This window comes from Rhagoletis pomonella, unplaced genomic scaffold (genome assembly GCF_013731165.1).
Source record: "Rhagoletis pomonella isolate Grant_MI unplaced genomic scaffold, Rhpom_1.0 Rhpom_scaffold_00010, whole genome shotgun sequence".
Taxonomy (NCBI): domain Eukaryota; kingdom Metazoa; phylum Arthropoda; class Insecta; order Diptera; family Tephritidae; genus Rhagoletis; species Rhagoletis pomonella.
Window position 1 is genome coordinate 36,415,637 of NW_023458564.1, and position 22,188 is coordinate 36,437,824.

Sequence of the window (22,188 nt, forward strand, 5' to 3'; positions counted from 1 at the left end):
AGATGTGGATTCATCCGAAAGAAATGCTAATGCCACCAGCTTTTTGGTAAGTTTGAGATGTAAATATCTTTTCGGTTCGTGAGGCGCATCAGCATTGGGATTTGCCTACCAATATGTAGTTAGAAAAACTACAAGTAGCTTGCAATACGAAAAAAAGACCCATCGAGTTTTCTGTATAGCTATTTCAGTAGAGTTTATTTTACGCAGCACCGAAATAGAGTAGCAGTCTGCTCTAGCGGTGAATGCAATTACAAAGGCATTCTAGTGTGCCATCAGTGGCTTTAATGTACCTCTTGCTGATACAATAGTATATACATATGAATGTATGTACATATCTCCATACATGTATGTACATACATATACATATGTATTTAAAATGCACTATTTCTCATATTGGCGTTTTATTGTTAAACACATTTGCTGTTATCAGGAAACCAATGAACTCTGGCAAATCACAGATGTTTCGACATTGCCATTTTTTCTATTAAGTACCTATACATGTATTGTGACAACCTTCGTCTCACTAATAGTTATTGTAAATTATGTACATATGTACATACATATCTGCGTTCGTATGGAACAGTAGCTTATGTCGAATGGTAGGCTTTAGTATAATGCGGCATTCTCAGCATACAATTGCGAATGACTCACTGGCGCCGAGCCGTTGAAAAACTTTTGGAAAATAAACGTATAGAAATAGTTCCGATTCTGGCAAGTCAATATTCTTATTAAGTCTCATCAAAAATTTCCTTGTCGTTTAAAGAATAAAGGGAATGCCGCATTATACTAAAGCCAGCTTCCCGACATATGCTACTATTCCATACGACAGATATGTACATATTTATTTACTTGAGAATTAATTAACCTTTTTTTTAGGATTGACGAAATGCGTTCCAAATATTTCGTGCTGCAAAAACGTCGTGGCCACGGAGAAACACGTAGCTTTACTTCACTCCTTGTGAATACTTTGGATAGTGTATGGGACACAAAGCCACCACCGTATCGAATCCTACACCAGACACCCAATTCCGAAGTTTATTACGGTAAGTTAACAGCTGATTTGAAAGTATAAAAAATAATAAAAATAAATTTAAAACAGCTTTTTAAATATTGTTAAATGTATGCATGAAAAGACAAATTCAGACATACATTTATGTAGTCCGTTCGATAAGCTTACTAATATTTGGTGGCTTACAAATTTGGTAAAATACATTTAAAAGGGCAAAAATTAAGAAAAACATAAATTAAAGGATCAGACATTTTTATAAAAAAAAAAACAAAAAATGCACTTTCGCAGAAATGTATTCCTGCATATACTACTTTATGCCCAATTTCCACTAGGACTTTAAAATGCAGGAGATTTTGGGTACACCTCTTCAAAATATCATGTGGTAACGATATAATAAATTTAGTTAAATACATATGTATACCCATAGCCAAAAATAACAGAAACACCTTATTTTGACCAGTTTTGGCTATATATATTTTGTTGATTTAATATTTTGTTTTTATAAAAGTGCAGCTCGTTATATAATAAAAATCATATACATTTATATTTCAAACCCCAAAAATTATAAACATTATATAAAGTTGCAGCTAAATTTTAAACTTTTTAATCAAATTTTGTAGAATCTTTTTGAGTATGCAGTTGTATAGCACATCTTGGCGATTTTCTCAGTGGACGTTGTATGGCGTGTTAGACGGGTTTAGCCGTCCAAATGAAAAAGTATTAAAGTAAAACGAATCTCTTTCTGGCAATATCAACTACAGTTACGTTACTTTGGGCACCCTTTTGTATCACTTGTATGTCCCTTCACAAACGAGGGAGGCTATTCCGTGAAAATAAGAACTGATTTCCTGAAATGTTATTTGACTACGTTCACAATGTACATAAATGGTGTTTTTTTTCAAACTAAGACTAAACATATTTATTTCAATCTCCTCAATATGGATATCAAATGAAACAGCTTAACAAGTAGAACACAGTGCGTTTTAGAAAAAAATTCCTTATCCGAAATGGTGGCATAAACAAAATGGTGGATCATAAATTCTAGGCCTAAATATATTAAAACTGAAATCTGGGTATCTATCAAAAAAAAGTACTCTGACAGCTCACAATCATGATGTAACCAAGAACCTCCACGCAAGTCAAGATTTCGTATCGTGTCGAGAACTGTGGGGCGTTAGGGGGGCTAAAAATTACATACATCTAGTTAGCGTTTCCCACTCAAGTGAACTAAAGATAATGATAAATTTTAAGTAACTAAATAAGGAACTAAAAACTATAGGAATAGCAATAAGTCAAAACGGTAGAAGTTATAATCTTCACACTTCTTTCTCTAGACTTCAGCAGTAATCGAAACCGCATCTATGATGTTCAAATGCAGCAGCGCTAACAACTAATCAATAACTCCCCGAAAGCTCTTGTTGCTTATTCATTTCCTTATACAACCTCTATAAAAAGTTTCCACCAAAATCAGATGGCGAAAAATGCAAAGGACGCAGTTCAAGGGCCTACAATTTTGCGATCTTTTCCCAAAAGTTATTTTTGTAAAATATCAGAGAGGATCTAAAAGTTTAATACAAAGTAAATGCGGCTGAATGGGTCAATAAAAATCCCTGGAGACTATGGCAAAACTATAAGAGAAACTTTCTGGAGATCACTCTATTTCCATATGATTGCTTCAACAATTTTGGAACAAATTTATTTTTTCTCCAAACGCAGTGCACTACAATGCGAAACAAAATTTTGGAGCTATTGAACCACTCTCGTATTATAAGCTTTTTGGTTTGTTGGAACACAAATATTTGTGTTAAATGTACTTCGCTGAATACAAGAAATTTCTGCGTGTTACATTAGGTGTAATTTATTTCAATAAAACTCAACAAACATACTTAAGTTTATCCAAAAAATGGGGATTTTCATATTTTTTTATCCTTTTTTAACCCTATTCAAAATATTTTCAAACTAAATCCTTCCTAAACCTCATTTGCTTGACCCAGAATGTGATATAAACGCATTAAATTAAGTTACATTTGAATTTTTAAACAGGTGGCCACGTTTATACATTTAGTTATAAATGAGACCTTTTTAAAGCCATTTCGATTGACACTAATATTTGTAATAATTCAGTTAACTTACTGAATAATTTGAATTGAATTAAAGTTTTAAAGATTTGGCTTAAGCCTCTTCAAACTTTTCAAAAATAATCTTAATATTTAGCCTAAAGATTTCGCAACACTTTTTCGTTTGACACCCATATTTTTATATTTCATATAACTTATGCATAACTTAATAAAGATCTACTTCTCATTTTCGTTGTTGGTGTTTCCGACAGGGTAGGAGTGTGATGTAATGTGGAACGATTTTCCGTCATCCCTTGTCAAATTTGGTTTGGAGACAAAACGGTTTCGGCAGAGAACGTTTATAACGTTATAAACGTTCTCTGCCACAACATACTAAAAATCAGGGACGTGAACCGGATGAAAAATTTGGTCGGTTCGGTTCAGCGGTTCGAACCGTTGTTGCACTTTTGGATTGGTTCGTCAAAGCGGGTTTTTGGTCTTTGTCAAGTGCAACAACGCGCAAGGTTAAGGGTCAAGTGGGATGGGCTGCCTTTACATTTGATATTGTCACGTGGTAAAAAAACATGGTAGGTATTACCATGTTTAACAAAACGAAAAAAAGTTGGTACATTTATCTATTGAAAATTGGTTGAAACGAACCTTTAAACCTTTAAAGAAAGTGGTTCGGTTTTCGGTTCGGATCAAACATTTGTGGAAAATTTCGGTTCGGTTAGTGGTTCAGTTAATTAATAGAAAAAAGCGGTTTTCCGGTTCAAAACCGGTTCGGTTCAATACCGGTTCACGTCCCTGCAAAAAATTAATAGATGTACTATGTTATGATGTTAAAACTGGATTTGTGTATAAAATGACTTTGCAGGGACTAGTTTTGATTTAATTCAAAAGCCTGTTAACATAAGTATTGATTGCATTTTTTTTTCCATATTTTCTGCATATGCAAATTTCATAGAATTCCGATGTCTAGTTATTAGCTAATTATGTATCTAGTAGAGATTTTTGAATCGATTTCAGTTTTATTTTAGTCGAAAGTTACTTCTCTTTTCTGCATAATTGAAAAACTGAAAGGACGGTTCAATGTATCAGAGATGTTAGTTTAAAAAAAAAATCGATGCATTGATACATCGAATGTTTATACATCCCGTGGAAAATTTTCGACGCATCGAAGCAAAACATCGATATTTTCGATGCATCGATGCTTTTCCGATATCCCTACAGTGAGCATGATCTTGAGACTTTAATTACTCTTCCATTCAAATTTGCTACTGATGTAAATGTAAATCTTTGTGAAGGATGCAGTTTAAGGATGTTCTAGGCACATTTAAGACGCTAGACCGTGTACCAGTAGAGAGTCCGGGTTTTCACAAACATACGCTCTTACACGCTCTAGGTTTTCGGGATTCTTTGGAAGTTCATTGGTGAATCTATCTCCCTCAAAGTTCTGCACATATTTCCATTTGAATCCATGAAGCTTTCGGCTCTGAGCTCCCTTTGGCTGCTCTTGAATTTCGTAACCCCTCCGCTCTACCCCGCCGCTATCGAATGAAATGTAAACGGACTTTTAGTCCCTCTGTTCAGAAATGCATCAAGCGAAAGCATCAGTGTCTTTATTTCTAAACTATAATTGGTGCGGCCGCTGTGCTGTAGTGGTAAGCAGTGCGCGCTTCCACTCCGCAGCGCCTGGGTTCAAGCCCTCAGCAGGCAATGGCAAACCTCCGAGTGTATTTCTACCATGAAAAACAGCTTCTCATAAAAATAGCCGTTCGGAGTTGGCGTAAAACTGTAGGCCACTACACTTTGTGTGAAAAACATCAAGGCCCACGCCACAAATGAGAAGAGAAGCTCGGCCAAACACTAACATGTGTAAGCGCCAATCTATTATTATATTATTATTATAATTGATGCAAGTACCCAATATGCGCAACCGCGTTTAAATGCCGAATTGGAATTTAGTTGCGAAACTTCGACATTCGCATCAATTATAGTTTAGAAATTCAAGAGACTGATTGTTGTTGTTGTAGCGGCTACAACAACCCCGCCCAGATCGGTTAATATCTCAATCGTTGTCAAGCTCAACTAACGGAAGCCCTAAGAAGCGTGCATCCTCAATGGGGTCGGTCCACAGGGACAAAGGCGTTAGCAGTGTCAAGTCTTCCAGGCATACGAAGATATGTTTCGAGTCGTGGGCTGTCTCTCCGCATGCCGAACACTCATTTGGCACATCGCGTCTATTCTACTCAGGTATGAGTTTAACCTGCTGCAGTAGCTGGAGCCAAGTTGGGCTATTGTGGTTCTAGTCTCCCGTGGCAGATGAAGCTCCGTCTCGTCGATATCCGGCGGTTTTGTGCCTAAAACGGCACTCACAGGTCTGGAGTCTTCAAAACTCCAGACTGACTCCCTGTGAATGCCGCTCAAGGCCTGTCGATAAGCTGACGGGTCCTCTGGACTTCGTCCGTCAGTTCGTATAGATGCCTTTTGACATGCCTTGGCGAGGGCTCCGCTGCAAGCAAGTGTCTGTTCGTGTCCACGTCTGTGGCTCCCTACTAAGAATTGCTTGCAGAGCATTGTGTTATGCTCCTTTAAGGGGAGCATTTCCGCCTCATTATGAAGGTGGTTTCCTGGCGACACAAGAAGACATCCAGTCGCTGTCCGAAGTACAGTTTTTTGCGTCGTCTGCAGCTTCATCCACTGCGAGCACACTGGTGCTGCGTAATTTAAAACCGTCCGGCCTATTGCCTTGTACGTTTCCAGCAATGTTTCTTTGTATTTGCCCCAAGTACTTCCGGCTAGCGACTTGAGGACCTTGTTACGGCTCTGTACTTTATTGATAATAGCGGTTGTGTGCGCAGAGAAGGAGAGCAGACTGTCGAATGTTACTCCGAGTATTTTGGTGTTATTCACCGTCGGAATTAGCGTATCATCGACGTGAATTCCTAGCGGTAGTCTGACCTCCTTCGCCCAGATGGTGAACTAGGTCGCAGAGGATTTTGTAGGGGAGAGGGTTAGGCTCCTAGCAGTGAAGAACCGAGAAAGCTCGGAGAGATATCCGTTAACTTTCGAACAGAAGTCATCAATTCCATTCCCAGATGCCATTATCGAACCATCGTCAGCATAGGAGACAATCGAGACTCCCTCTGGTGGTAGAGAGAGCTTTGAAATATAATAATTAAGCAGTAGTGGTGAAAGGACACCATCCTGTGGAACCCCCTGTATTATTTTCCTAGGTTTGCTCGTTGCACGTTGTACCCAGCACAATTCAACAATGTTGAATTTCTGTGCAACTTCGTCTCTTGGACCGCAGCTATCAATATACCATGCCTTCCCATGAAGACGGTTACATCCTCGATCTTGCTCTGAAGCCCGTTACAGTTAAATTGAAGGAGCTTTATGTGGTTCGGGAGACGTGTGGTAATGCGGGGTGTGAGAGATGTGTGTGGCCGTGACGCTATTGGCTGTGCGCGCTGCTGTGGTGGTTGCCGCCCTGTGATGGTGGTGGGTGGCGTCGCGATTGGGGTTTGCGACCGTGCAGCGCAACACGGGCCCTCGAAGTTCCTCGTCCAATCTCGCGTGGAGCGCAGACCTGAACATGCTCTAAGGTGGCACCAGCCAAGGCTTGACTTGACTGGTGCCACGTTACGGAATATCCTGGTCGGACCCACCGTGCAGATTGTAGGAGGAAACATGAGTTGTTGGCGGCGGCGTGTGGGTGGTGGTGTGGTTATGTCTGATGTGTGATCTGTCGTGGTTGTGGTGTGGTCTATTGTGTTGTTGTATTGTGGTGCTGTGGTGTTTGTGTTGAGCTGCTCAGGTGGTCTGGGGCTAGCCATGAAGGCTGCTCTGTTAAAGCAGCAGGGGGTCACAAATGCCGTGGTCCACTGCCGATGTGTCCGTAGGCCTGAGCAGACTCTGAGATGATTCCACCCGTCGTAGGCATTGCACTTGACTGAGGTGGAGTTGTAGTGTAGTCCAGAGACTGGCTTGCGTTGAACGTCAACTGTTGCATACTCAATCAATACTGCTGCTTTGTATGACTGAGCAGCGCGTTGACTTAGTAGTATCGATACCTAAAAGAAATTAGAGGATGACTGAACATCAGCGCATAGGGTACTGTCTTGCAAATACAGCCACCACAAGTGAACGGTACTTATAACAGCTCATACTGATATTGACTTCGGCAAACCAGTATTCCGAATGCTCGTTCACGAAACTAGCAAACGCGGCATTTGAACGGTTGCCGAAAGCATGAGAGCTGATTTGGATGGTTTGCGAAGCAAGACGCTGCAGTTCATTTGTTGCAGAAGTCGTTTGACTTGGTGCTGAAAGCACGACGAATGTAGTAAAGGGTAATTTATCGTCTCGTATGTATGTATTTATTTATAGCGCGTCTACCATTCAATTGCTTTACTCACTGCTGGCGCCAAGAACGTGTTGGCAGGCTAGTTGTGAGGAATGTGCATACGTACGTATGTATGTACATATATATGTTTGTACACATCAATGCTTAATTTCAAACAAGCAAATGTTGAATTGTTTTTGAAATACAGTATCATGACTTCGGCAACCCATCAAACATGACTTCAGCAACAAATGAAATGGCTTTCAGCAACAAGTCAAACGCCTTCTGCAACAAATGAACTGCGGCGTCTTGCCTTCGCCAACCGTCCCAATAAGCTCTCATGCTTTCGGCAACCGTCCATATGAGCTCTTGAGCTTTCGTCAACCGTCCAAATGCAGTATCGTGCTTTCGACAGTCGATCAAATACGGCGGTTGCTGGTTTCGTGCACGTTCACTCGGAATACTGTTTTGCCGAAGCCAATATCAGTAAAAGCTGTTATAAGTATCGTTCACTTGTGGTGGCTGTATTTGCAAGCGCTGTACGCTATGCGCTGGTGTTCGTTCATCTCCCGTTTTTAATGTGAGCAGGCTTAAAGTCACAAAATCAGCATCGTTTGCCAATCTCTGGTGTAGTCGTCTCTGGCAGGTGTAAGTTTCTGGCCCTGGGTTTGACTCGATGCCAGCCCTGAGAAGAAGAATACGTAGCAAATGTAGCCCTATGAACGAACAACTTCTGAGATACTACGCCGACCTAAACGGGGTTAGATCGCCGAAACAACAGCCCTTGGCCGGGTAAAACCCGAGTCATTCCGGTACGTAGAACCGCCTGTCGTGGCAGACTGATGGTTTGACTTGATGCATTCCACGATATAGAGAGACAATCAGTGGCGGATACAGGGGAGGGCGATGCTAGTCATTTTATTCCATACGAAGCATCGTCGAGGGTTTTTCTTATATGGAGAAAATGAGCAACATCTTCAACGAAAAAAAACATCCAAAATTAATGATAATTGAAATAGGGCTACAAAACTGCATACTCAAAATATTTCTAAAAAATCGAGTTAAAAAGCTCGACATTTTTACAAAGTTTGTTGATTTCTTTTTAACCGACTTCAAAAAAAGGAGAAGGTTTTCAATTTGTCGGAATATATATATATTTTTAATGTATGTTGCGGCATAACTTTGGGTCACGTTAACCAATTTCTATAATCCGATCTTTCGATCATGAATAAATTTACGATAATATTAAATTTTTATATGAGAACTGAAGTCGGTTTTGTTTTTTGCTTGAAAATTACTTGTTTTGCACATAGATAGAAGTATTCTACCAACAACGTTGTCAAAAGTTTTTGAGTATTTAATGGCGGAACAAAATACCCGTCATGTGCAGGAGAACAACCTGCTTTATCCGCTTCAGTCTGGCTTTATGATTGGTCACAGCTGCTCAACGGCTGTGTTAAAAATTCTTGATGACGCTCGTTCTTTTTTCGACAAAGGTTATTGTAGGGTTATTAAACTGTATGTGTTTACACTTGTTTAAATTCTTGGAGTTAAATTTATTGTTCTATGAATTTGTTTTTTATTGAAAAAGAAAATTTTTGTTTATTAATAAATAAACTTTCTACGTGATCAAACAATAAAGAAAATTAAAATTTAAATAACAAAATATCTTATTACGGTATATTGGCGATCCTGCATTATAACTTGGACTACCAAAAAACGACCAAGATCAAATGTCTATCAATCTCTTTCGAAATGTTCAGCGGCTAGCTCGATATGCATCCGCTGTTGTCCTTTCCGCTGCAATAGTGTGAAAATTTTTGCCAGTCCAGCTGCCACAACTGTAAGCAACAACAAACTGTACAAACGCAGTTCTTATATCCTTCAATATACATCAACAAAGGAAAGCCTCGGAAACAAGTCACTTGTTCAGTTAGTCAATTGCTCCACATGGAGAATTTTGCAACCTTAATTTGCACAACCTGCCATATCACATCTTCCTGAATCTGCGCAACCACAACCACAATTTTAGTAAGCAACCAAGCATTAGCCCCCTACTTATTTACCGATACGGCTACCGCAACAGCAGCCGTTCATTTCTCCGTCAAGCCTCAACGTCGATGACCACAGCCAACAGTTCCACACCACAAATGTTAGTCACTGTTGTGCCGCTTAACATAAAATGGGTTCTAGGCTCTTAATCAACAATAACCATTGACTACGTTACAAACGCAGCAACATTTACACCATCAACAGCAAGGTCAACAGCTGATGCAGCAACATCATGTCTCAGCGATAACAACAACATTCTAGCGCATTTAATTTTTTTTTGTCGTCGTTATAAGCATACAAATTTTTAGTTAAATGTTTAGATAAATATTTCTATATTTATACATATGTATGTTTGTATTATTATTTATATTATTTTGCACGCTCCATCTAATATTAGTTAACTTCTCGTTTTATTGGAAGGAGAGTAAATATAGGGTATAAATACCTTTTTATTTTATACCTGTTTAATTTTTATTTGTCCTGTTGTTCTTAGAATTTATTGGAATTTCTAAATGAAAAGCAAGGCGAATTTATATAAGGTGGTGTTGTTTAATCAGCTGTGTGTAGCGTTTGATTGTCAAAATTTTTTTATTTTGCTAGTGAGTGAGTGAAAACGTGAGAGTGTTTGCATTTTCTGTCGCCCTTTTTCATTCGGAGAAGAATAGCGGAAATTTGACAATCACCAGCTAAAAGCAAAAACAAAATGCAGGTCATTGTTGTATTTGTTGAATCGATACCACCTTATATGAATTCGCCTTGATGAAAAGTTTTTAAATGCATTAAAATACAAGTCTTCACCCTACAAATATGAAATTTTTTATTGAGCAATAAATGATTCAAAATAATAAGATATCATCATGATATATTGTAAATGTAGGCTAATTAAACCGTATGTCTTTACACTTGTTTAAATTCTTGGAGTTAAGTTTATTGTGTTATGAATTTGTTTGTTATTGAAAAAGAAATTTTTTGTTTATAAATAAATAAACTTTCAACGCGATCAAACAATAAAGAAAATAAAATTTTAAATATCAAAATATCTTACTACGATACAGTTACCTTACATTACTATTGGGTGGTTCACAAGGTTCAAACCTTTGACACTGTCGACCATCATTTCCTTTGTCTTAAGCTCACGTATTATTTTGGATTTAGCAAATATTCTCAGAAACTTATGACGAGTTATCTAAAGAACAGATTTCAACGAGTTACAGTAGGGAATCAATCCTCACAACCAATGTAACTAGTTTCTGGTGTACGACAGGGCTCAATTCTAGGACCTATATTATTTTCCCTATTTCTTAATGACATCTTTTCATTGTGTATATTTGTTAGTATGCATGTTTATGCAGACGATGTCCAGCTTTACTTGTCAAATTCTTTCGAAAATGTTAATGATCTCTGTGATAAGGTAAATCGAGATATTTTACCAATAATGCACTGGACAAAAACCGACAGTATTTGCCTAAACGAAAGTTTGTTGTAAATAACATTCCATCCCTTTACGTAGGTGCACTGACCATCTTATTTTATTTTATTCATGATACAAAAATTTAAATATTTGTATCATGATTTTATTTTATTTTAAATTATAACTATTGACGTAGCCTTAAGTATATACAAGCCTGCATTTTTAATATCAACATGGTAATGTTTTTGTAAATGTATTACCAACCTGAGTTCCACTCGTATCTGTTGTACAATAAAAAATTCAAAATCGTACTGTATTAATTTTCTTGTTCAATAAATGGCAAAAAAAGCTTGTAAAAATTACAAATGAAACTTGGATTTATATGGTTTTTGGTGATTATAAACAAACTTTTTCCCACAATTCATTTAAGTTACTTTGTATGCATATATGTGTGTATTTATGCATAATTACTAACCACTTACTCTTCTCCATCTGATAGAAATCGCCATTGGGTTAACACAAGACGAAATCATTAAAGATTGGGAATGGCTTGCCGAACACCTTTTCAAAGTGCTCAACGAAATGGAAAGTGAGGAAGAGATTACAAACTTTACAATCTGCAAAATTCAATCTCTAAACGCACAAAATAATCACGATGAATCAGATGAATCGGCTAATTTCAAAGTGGCAGCTTCGAAATTCCAGCAAATTTTCGAAATGCCCAAAGAGGAGCGTTTGGTTACTACTTATGCTTGCACGTAATGAAGACATTCTTTTAAATTGGATGATTTTGGTTGCATAATATTCCCATTATTACTTTCAGTTATGTCAAAAATAAAATGCCACATCAAGGTAACTTGTACATTTCGTTAAATCACATTTGCTTCTATTCGTATATGCTGGGTAGTCAAACGAAGCGAGTCATAAGGTTTAGTGAACTGGAAGATATTAGAAGACACGGGCAAATTATATATTTGAAAACGGTTAACAATGTTCACTATAATTTCACCTTATTGACTGATGTAAAAGAGGCATATGGACTGATTGAGCAGCTGAGCAAAATGGCTATACAGCAAAAGATACAGGTACTTTTTTGGCTCCAAATTGTTAAACTAAAAAATGAGGTCACTATTTTGTTATTATTTACGTTAATAGGACCCGGATAGTCCAATAGTCGATCATGATGCATCAGTATTTCAACGCTTCGGTCGCAAAACATCAAATAAACCGGGACTTTTGCGGGATTTGACAGCTCGCCAAAAATCTGAAGAGTATCGTAACTATTTTCGCTTACCACAGTCGGAAATTATTGATGGTCAAATAAGGGGTATGGTTTAGAATAATACATATCTAGGGAAAATATTACTAAGAAATTGCCCGTTTCTTAAATAAATAAATATTTCATAGCCAACATCTGGACCCCATATTCGAAACGCTATGTGGGCGGCAACATTTACCTGTCCCGAAATTTCTTCTGTTTTCGCAGTGATGTAACCGACCTTGTCAGCCTTGTCATTCCAATGCGTAATATTAAGGTAAGTCTATAAAGTTTTCCCTTAAAAAACATCTGTAGCGTAATTGTTGGTATATGTGAATTTGCAGAGTGTTGAACAGAAAAATGATGGCCCACATCGTTATGATAATCAAATCGTCCTACATACAGCTGAGAATGTACACTTTGTGTTCGCGCAAATTGTCGACCGGGAGGTGTTGGTAGAAAAAATTAGCGAGCTGCTATCACAATTCCACGTGTAAGCATTTCCACTTGTTGTAATCGCAATAATAGCCATGCGATATTAATATATAAAACATTAACTTCTTTTTCAACTGTGCAGTCCTCTCTGCCGTGAGCGTGCAAAATACGATATATCCTGGAGTAAACAAGCCGCTCTCATGAACTCATTTAAGACTAATTTGAGTGAGGAAATGTTGAAGATTCAAGAACAAAAGGTAGACAGCGCTGTTTATTTTGTATAGTCGTAATTCGACAATTCCTTTGCAGCTGGCACGCTGGGAGTTACATTTCCGTGATTTTGGGCGCGGCATTTCAATGTTTCGTACTACAGAAGTAATTAATTTGATTGTTGAAGGCATTCCTGATAAACTGCGTCAGGAGATCTGGCTAGTATTTTCCGGTGCAATACACGAAAAGGATATGAATCCTGGCCTATATGAAGACTTGGTTGAAAAAGTATGCAAAAAATTCACTATATAAGAATATCAACAACTTTTACTTATGCTGGATTTTCTGTAGGCTGCATGTATTAAGCAATCCTCTATACATGACGAAATTGATCGCGACCTTCACCGTTCGCTGCCAGAACACCCGGCGTTTCATCATGCAGACGGTATAGGCGCACTGAGACGCGTATTGCAAGCATACGCATTGCGCAATCCTCATGTGGGTTACTGTCAAGCCATGAATATCGTTTCATCAGTATTTCTGCTATTTTGTGACGAAGAGAATGCATTCTGGTTGCTAGCAAGCCTTTGTGAAAACTTGCTGCCTGACTACTACAAAGACAAAGTAGTAGGTGCACAAATCGATCAAAGCGTATTAAATGAGCTCGTTGAGACATATCTACCCGAGTTGCATAGTCACTTGGAGCAGTTGGGTATAATTCGTATGATCTCACTGTCGTGGCTATTAACTATTTTCATAAGTGTCATTTCATATGAAAGTTCATTACATATAATCGATTGTTTCTTTTACGATGGTGCCAAGATAATTTTTGTGGTAAATACAAATTATGTTTTATTTTTATTATTATTATTATTTTTTAATTTGGGAGCTTATAACTCACCGCTTGTTTTCAATCTTTTTTTTTTCAACGTAGATTGCACTCCAAATTCTGGAATGGAACTGCGAACAGCTACTCAAATGCAACGATGACGGCGAAGCTATGCAGGTGCTTTCTAAATTCTTGGACGGAATTTACAATCCAGAATATCAACTACCAACACCAGCGGATAAGCGAAAATCTAAAACACAATCAGTGCAAATGCTTATCCACGATGCGTACACGAAGTTTGGCTCCAAGATTTCTCAACAGAAAATCGAAGAATTAAGAAATAAGCACCGACGTCTTACAATACGTCAATTCGATATTGACAATGAAAATACAATTGTGAAATTCCATACCGACAACATGTACTTTGATAAAGAGGAGCTTCATCTACTTCTAGCCATTATACGAGAGGAGAAATCGACTCCACGTAAAGTGTTGCAACAAAAAGCGCACTCTGCACTTGGTGGGGAATCACCAATACTGTTGCCACCAACAGGACGTGTTGGCTATGCGGAGGGTAATTGCAGCCGATCCGAATCTTATAATGTTGATTTCGAAACATTCCGGACACTATTCCACGAGTTAACGCCATGGCGCACCTGCGTTAGCATTGATCTAGCAGAAAAGCTGTTTAGGGTACATTTTTATTCCCATTACCTACAGCATATGAAGAACTCTATAACAGAACGCAATAACTCCACTTTAACATTTACCGAGATAATTAAGAATATTATATCACAGCCAGATAGAAAGCATCCGTTGTTGATTGGTTGGTTGCACCTTTGTTTTGATAATTGGTCCCGGTCCCAATTAGCAGTATAAGCGCTACTTTGATATGCTATTTCTGGAACCTCTGATATTATCTTCTGTCACAATTCGTTGGTAACTTTAAACCCCTAGAGCATGCTGATGAATCTACTTACGTTAGTAATCAGCCATTTCCTGCGAATTACAAGTGTATTTCCCTATTGATTACCATATCTGTTTGAATGACAGGGAGCCCAGACGTGTGAAATATCTATTTATTTCTTTTCATAATCCTACAGTCACTCTAAAATCCTAAATCTTCGGCTTGGAAAATACTAGTAAAGTTAGGTAGTCTGAACGAGAGAGAGCCATCCATCATTTCAGAGATTGCCGCCGCACCCCGCCACAGTATTTTGGACCCGTCAGTATAGATGCCAGCCTCTACTCCAATACCATCCATAAGGACACTTCATTTAAAAATTGTTCTGGAAATCTAACGTAGTAGGCATAAAAACTGATTTTCCCTGGCCTTGGGAGCTGGTCAAGAGTACGGGTGAAGTCCTGAAGGTAGACATACAAAGTATCAGTCCCTTTTATTTCCAAACGCACTACATAGAAGAAAAGGTCTAACTAGCGCAACCTAGTTCGGCTGCAATCCGTAATCGCCCCATAAATTTGACACATCTCTACCTCTTTGCAATAAGTTTCGACTTAATTAAACATAAAACTCGCTTCATTTCCATAACTATTTTTCGCTAAAATCTTTTTAAAAATTCCATTAAAACATGAAGTTAATTACATAGAATTTAATATTTTGAATTACCGAAACCCAGAAAAAACTTAAGTGGATTTTTTGCGTTTTGTTTAAGACTAGCTAACTAATTCAAAGGTATTTAATTTTTTGTTGTTAGTTAAAATTTGTGTATTTTCCATTTAGTACATGGAAAAAGGAGTTTTATTTGTTTGAAGTGAAACTAATCGGGGGTAAAGAAGACAATCACTATTCAGCTTTAGTTTTTGTCGATACGAACCTCCCAGAGCAACTTTAAGGCAATGAACATTCCGACAACAAAAAGCTTTTAAGTTGGACTACATGTTGCCTAACATTACATTTTATTTATTTATTATAATCAAACACTTTTATTTTACAGTGTTAACATTACAAGAACGTCTTTACCTTGGTCTTAAATGCTTGTGGACATAATTTTTTATTTTTTTTGCTGTTTTTTATCCACCAGCTGACCGATAAGAAAAGTACTGGAACAATAGAGTTCTCACAAATTATAAATGCACTGGGTTTAGTATGTTCTTGCAAATACACTGAAAAGCTAAAGCTGCTTTATATATTACACCTGCCGCCGCTGCTTTCGAAAGCTGAAATTGAGCAGGTCAGACGTCCAAAATCGAAGGCCAAAGAAGACGCTGAGGAGGCCATTGAAGCTGAGGACTTTTTCGGGTACCTAATGCATATATGCATACATACATATAAATATACACACACAAAACTTTTCCGTATTTTAAACATTTTATTATAACATTTGATTTGCTTTTACTAGCGACGATCCATCCGAATCAATCGAGGCACTCCCCTCGCCTACAGATAATAACTTCGACGATGACGAGTACGCGCTCATCACAGCCACGAAACATTTGCATTGCTTGGCAGGCCTATCACAGCCATCACCATCGTCTGGCGCCATTAACGGAGAACGCTTGTCAACGTTCTATGTTGATCTACCCCGCCAACATGTTGCCCCTATGGACGTTGCTCGCTCACAAAATGGTGCAACTGGCAGCAGCACTTCGGATCTTATTGGCAATGCATTGCGTCATCAAGGCCGTTTCGAATCGACTGATACGTTTTCGGATATTTCCGATTTGGGTGCCGCGAAGGTGACACCGCCACAATTAAATGTGGAAACGATTTCGAATTTCTCACAAATCAGTGATTTAATAATGGCTACCAGAGGAGATCGTGCAGACTCAACAACTGACACAAAAAGCTTGGGCAGTTTAAGATATTTACTTGATCAACCAGACGATGGAAATGCGCCCAATAAAAATATACCAAACATGAAAAAGGCGAACTTCCAATTTTTGTGGAGATCACTTGTAGAAATAATAGGAGAGCAAGACGAGGACATGAGGAAAGCATGTAAGTAAAGAAATATAGTCTAAAGAGGAGGAAAAGAAGGGAGATGCTGCATGAACCTTAGTATTTACCGATACGATCCTCCAAAAGAAACGCATAAGCAATGAACAATCTAGCTTCGTGAAACTTTCGAGCTGGGCTACATTACATTGTTACTATACAATTTCTTATTCAGCCATTGAGAATCCATTAACCGAATTACCGAAATTACCCTGTTTAGATCGGCGAAACCTACCAATTCTTGTGAGTCCCTGGAGCAACACCTTGCTGCAGGGTTGCTCTGCATTCTTGCTATTTTGAGCGATCAGTGAGTCCGAAACCGACATTTGCTGGGTATGCCGGAGACGGATTGGTCCGGACTACACTTCGGACACATAGGGAGTATGCTACGGAAAACCGCCTAAATTTTCCGGCGGGATCTGCTTTATTAGCGAATGTGCGTGACCATCTGAGCCTGGTCAATCTTCGTATCAAAGATCTCAAATTGGAGATACGGCAACTAGTAATCCAGCATTAGCGCAAGAAGTGGAAAGGTTACCTGCAGTAATGGGTTAAATTTTGTCAACCCGACGATGCAACAGATCTGTCAGCATTACCAGTTCGAGTTGCACCTGCAGACTTACCGAACAGATCGCTGTTAGAAGGCTTCCCTTCGAGCTCGTGGACGAGATCGAGACCTACATAAACAGCACAACCCTGGTCCCGACGACGTGAGGACATTCCCACGACAGCTGGTTCGGCTGTTGTTTCGGCCATCTAACCCCGTTTAGGTCGGCGAAATCCCTGAAAAGTTGTACGTTCAAAGGGCTACATCTGCTTCGCATACTTCTGCTCAGGGCTGGCGTCGAGTCAAACCCTGGCCCAGAAATCCACACCTGCTTTGTGTGCCAGAGACGACTACACCATATCTCCACTTCCGTCAGGTGCAACGCCTGTAATGGGTGGAGTCGCCTTCGAGTTTGCTCAGGCCTTACGACTCACAGGCAGTAGACCACCTAACACGTGGCCCCTTGCTGCTCACACTGAGCTGCCTCCACGGCAAACCAGAGTCCGCCTAAGCAACTCAACGCAAACACAACCATATCACAATACAATAGATAATACAACAGACCACACATCAGATACAACCGCACCACCTCCCACACGCCGTCGCCAACAACTCGTGGTTCCTCCGACAATCTGCTCGGTGTGTCAGTCCAGGATATTCCGTAACGTGACACAGTCAAGTGCAACACTTGCCTTGGTTGGTCTCACTTTAGGGCATGTTCAGGACTGCGCGCCACGCGAGATTGCCAAGAGACTATGAGGGTCCGTGGTGTGCTGCTCGGTCGAAAGTGCCAGCTGCGACGCCGCTCACCGGCAAGTGGCGGGCAGGCAACACACCTCACTGACACCCCATATTCCAATAAGTCTCCCTAGGCACACGAAGATTTTACAATTCAACTGTAACGGACTTCAGAGCAAGATCGAGGAGATAACCGTCTTCATATACCGGCATGGAATATTAATAGTTGCATGGCAATTCAGCACTGTTGAGTTGCGCCTGATACAACGGGCACCGTTGAGATCGCGAGCGAGATAATGGTGTTGGCCTAGCCGTTCATCACGCACCACACCGTGCAGTATCGTCTTATCCAAGCACACATCGACAGCAGGGACACCATCCTAGAATGTCAGGGTATTGCTATCCGGTCAGACGATATTGAGCTCGATCTTTGGCATTCAGGCCTGTCGAATGATCGTAGGGGAACACACTTGACGGAGCAGATAGACGATTCGACATTCTGCACAATGAACGATGACGCACCCACCAGGATTATGGGCAGCTGCAGCAGCTCGCCAGACCTAACAATTGTCAGCGCTGGTCTGATAAACAGCATATCATGGCGACCTATGCTGACCTTAGCGTAAGACCATCTGCCCATAGTCATCTCGATTGATATACCAGCCGCCTTTGCTTCCGCGGATCAACGGACCTACATATGTATGTATGTCAACTTTTCCAAAGCAGATTGAAAAGGCTTCGCGGATGTTACTGAAAGCGCCTTCACTGCCCTTCCCACACCAACCGACGTTCACGTAGGCGAACGTAAATTTCGTAGGGTTGTCACTGCTGCTGGATATATCTCGGACCCCCGTCCGAATTTTCCTGTTGAAGCGGCCCTCCTAGCCGATGAACGTGACAACCTTCGTCAGGTCGATCCCGGAAATCCCGGGATCTCAACTCGGAGATTCAGCAGCTTGTGAATCGAAAGAAGTAGGAAGAGCATCCAAAGCCCCTGAATCCGAGTGGAATATTTAACCAAGGTCCTCAACCTGTCTGCGGCCACTCTCATCATTCCTTCTACTCCCGCGCTACACAAATCACCTGACCCCAGCGAAGGATCAGCATGGGTTCCGTAAAGTGCACAGCATAACAACAGCACTTAGCGCCACAAACACCCAGATAACTCGTGGCCTTAACCGAAACCGCCCCTGTGAGAGAACTATTCTAGTAGCGTTGGATGTCCAAGGCGTTCGACACTGTCAGCCATTCAAAGCTTCTAGAAGACATAGAGGCCTCCTCTCTCCCACAGGGACTTAAACGGTTCTCGGCGAATTATCTGAGCGGTCGACACTCGTCAGTAATCTTTAGAGACAAATCGAGAAAACTTAGGAAAATAAAACAGGGGGTTCCACAGGGTAGTGTCCTTTCCCCACTACTGTTTGATTATTATATTTCAAAGCTTCCTCAACCACCAGAGGGAGTCTCGTTTGTCTCTTTTGCTGACGATTGTTCGATCATGGCGTCTGGGAATGGAATTGATGACTGTGCTCGAAAGTAAAAGGTTATCACGCCGAGCTTTCTCACTTTTTCACTGCGCGGAGCCTAACCCTTTCCCCTACAAAATCCTCAGCAATGCTTTTTACCACTTGTACGAAGGAGGTCAGGCTACAACTGGGTATTCACGTCGATGACGAACCAATTCCGACGGTGAATAACCCGAAGATCCTCGGAGTAACCTTCGACAATGTCCTCTCCTTCTCGGCGCATACAACCGCAATTGTCAACAAAGTACAAAGCCCCAACAAGGTCCTCAAGTCGCTAGTCGGCAACACCTGGGGCAAAGAAAAATAAACGTTGTTGGCAACGAACAAGGCGATTGGCCGGCCGGTTCTGAACTAGGCAACGCCTGTGTGGTCGCCGTGGACTAGTAGGACGCAGTGTATGGCACTTAGGACAGCGGCAGGGTGCCTTCTGATGTCGCCGCAACATCACCTGCGAGACGAGGCCCACATGCCCCCGATTAAGGATCATAACACAATGCTCTGCAAGCAGTTTCTTGTAGGGTTCATCGTCGTAGGCACCCGAACGCCAGGCACGTCAGAAGGCATCTATATGAACAGACGGACGAGGTTCATTAAACCAGTGAGCTCAGTCTCGAGTTATATAGACTCTCGACCTGTGAATGCCGTTGATGAGACAGAGCTTCGCCTGCCTCGCGAGACCCGGACCACAATAGCTCAACTTCGCTCAGCAGGTTGAACTCATACCTGAGCAGAGTAAATGTGGATGTGTTTTAATTAAACTTTGGTCAACCGCAAGGTCCCTGTCCAACCCGACGAAGGCGTTTCCACCCGGGAAACTAGCCGAGAGAGGAGAATCTTATCGGCGGCTAACTTTCCTTCTTTAATAGGTAAGACACATTGGGCCGTACTAAGTACTACCTTACTTTACCTGAACCCCACTACGCATCAACATGATGGCTCATCGCAACCGCAGTACTTAACACCATGAAAATTTTGGTATCTCATTGCCTTAACCTAGGCAGCCCATGTGAGGGAACTGATATCATGTGTTGGCGACTGCGCCCGGCAATGTCATAGTTGATCTGTGTTTAAAAGTAAGCAGCTATCTTGCCGAAAAGCCTCGCTTTTTTCAGTGCGGAGCTTCACCCCACGGCATACCCAGTATATGTCCATCTCTTCACTTGCCTCCTAACACCCATCCGGCCAACACCCCTTTTTCTTTGGTCTGGCTCGTCGACATAGGATGTTCCCGTTAGTTTAATTTGAAGGCAACGATTGCTAGACTAGGCGATCTAGGCAGGGCTTGGTAGTGCCTCTACAAGAGACAACATTAAAAATATTTATTTTATGGATGTTTGTTCACTTTTAGATGAAAATCTGCTGGAACTTGGTAACAATAACATGAAGAAAGAGATCAGCTTAGACAGCTTTACTCAACTAAACTTGGGTAACGGTGATGAGGTTTGTAATCTTCGCCAAATGACTTTGAAAAGCTTTAAACATTTGTTTTCCAACTTCCTTTAAACAGCCTGACAGCAATGGCAACCCAACAACTCCCTCCGCAGATACTAACGCGACGACAAAACTCTTCCAAGCTTATGAAGAGGAACTGAAGCAAAACTCCTCCAGTGGAGGTGGCGCAGGCAGCAGCAGCAACAGCTCGACAGATCTGGACAGTTGGGAAATATCCATAAATCAGTTCATTGCAACCGTCTTGGCGGTCACTTCGATCGTTCAGTGTTTCTACCAGAAAACACCAATTAAAGAGAATATCGAAAAAATGCAAAAGAATCGTCGTAAATGTGTAATCACGAATTATTAAGCAAACGAAGGAATTGTCTGGGTTTGACGAACAACCTTAACTTATAAGTATAAGCTTAATCTCAAGAGAATGTTGAGTAAAGTAACAAAAAGTAGAAATGAGTAAAAATATGCGATTAAAATAATTACAATTTACTTAGAACGCATGGTTGATTTTGTGTTTTTAAATATCGAATATGATACACATTATAATACTGAAACAAATATACATATATATATTTGCACGTACATATGCATATATATGTGCATATACATATTGTTCAAAGAAATGGTGTACGATTTTTTGTAAAATGAATTATCGGCTGTTCCCTCTATAGCAAACCATATCTCAAATTCATATGCGGAGGTATTACGTTCTTAACGTCTCTATTCGACTATAATGTGTAATAATTGTTCAAAACGCTAAATATAAATTCTATGTAAAAGAAGCACCTCGATGAAGAAATGCTTTTAAAATATACGGCCATTCCCTTGTCTTTCCAAATTTTTTAAACAAAATTTGCATAGTTAATTGTGCTAATAATGCATTGTTTTAGCCTTGAAACACAAAAAAGTAGCTTGTTATATAAAAAGTGATGTTTTTTTTTTTTATAAAAACAAAACTATTATTATTACTGTTTTACATTATATATGTACCTACATTGTGGATTATTCATGTACTATCATACAGTAGCAATACGTACATACACATACTACAATACTACATACATATTCTTACGTAAATATATTAGTTAAAGAACAAACTTTCGCTTACTTTTATTGGATTGAAGGGAATGAGAACCGGAACAGACTGTCTAAATTTGTGAATAACTAGAGAAGTTGCTAAAAATACACAAATTGTTGTAATCCCGTTTAGTTTTCTCACGAGGAAATAAGTAGGTAGCAAAGATACCTTAAATGTATTTTTTAGATTTGACCTAACAAGTGTTATAAAAATCGTTGATTATATTACTTCATAGTATTAATGTTTTGTAGATAGGCCGCTCTGGGTTTCTTGACCTCATATAAA

At 39.9% G+C, this 22,188-nt stretch overlaps 1 protein-coding gene across 1 annotated transcript; it reads left to right on the forward strand.

The window, feature by feature from the left end:
• The first annotated feature begins 2 nt into the window (after positions 1-2).
• On the forward strand, positions 3-21,921 carry LOC118746304 (TBC1 domain family member 9-like). Its single transcript, XM_036480149.1, has 15 exons — positions 3-46; positions 877-1,043; positions 11,380-11,638; positions 11,704-11,965; positions 12,036-12,207; positions 12,288-12,415; positions 12,483-12,631; positions 12,716-12,830; positions 12,883-13,071; positions 13,135-13,617; positions 13,718-14,305; positions 15,655-15,872; positions 15,973-16,571; positions 20,728-20,819; positions 20,887-21,921. The coding sequence occupies exons 1-15, from the start codon at positions 3-5 to the stop codon at positions 21,178-21,180; spliced, it is 3,759 nt and encodes a 1,252-aa protein (XP_036336042.1). The 3' UTR covers positions 21,181-21,921.
• Positions 21,922-22,188: the final 267 nt, after the last annotated feature.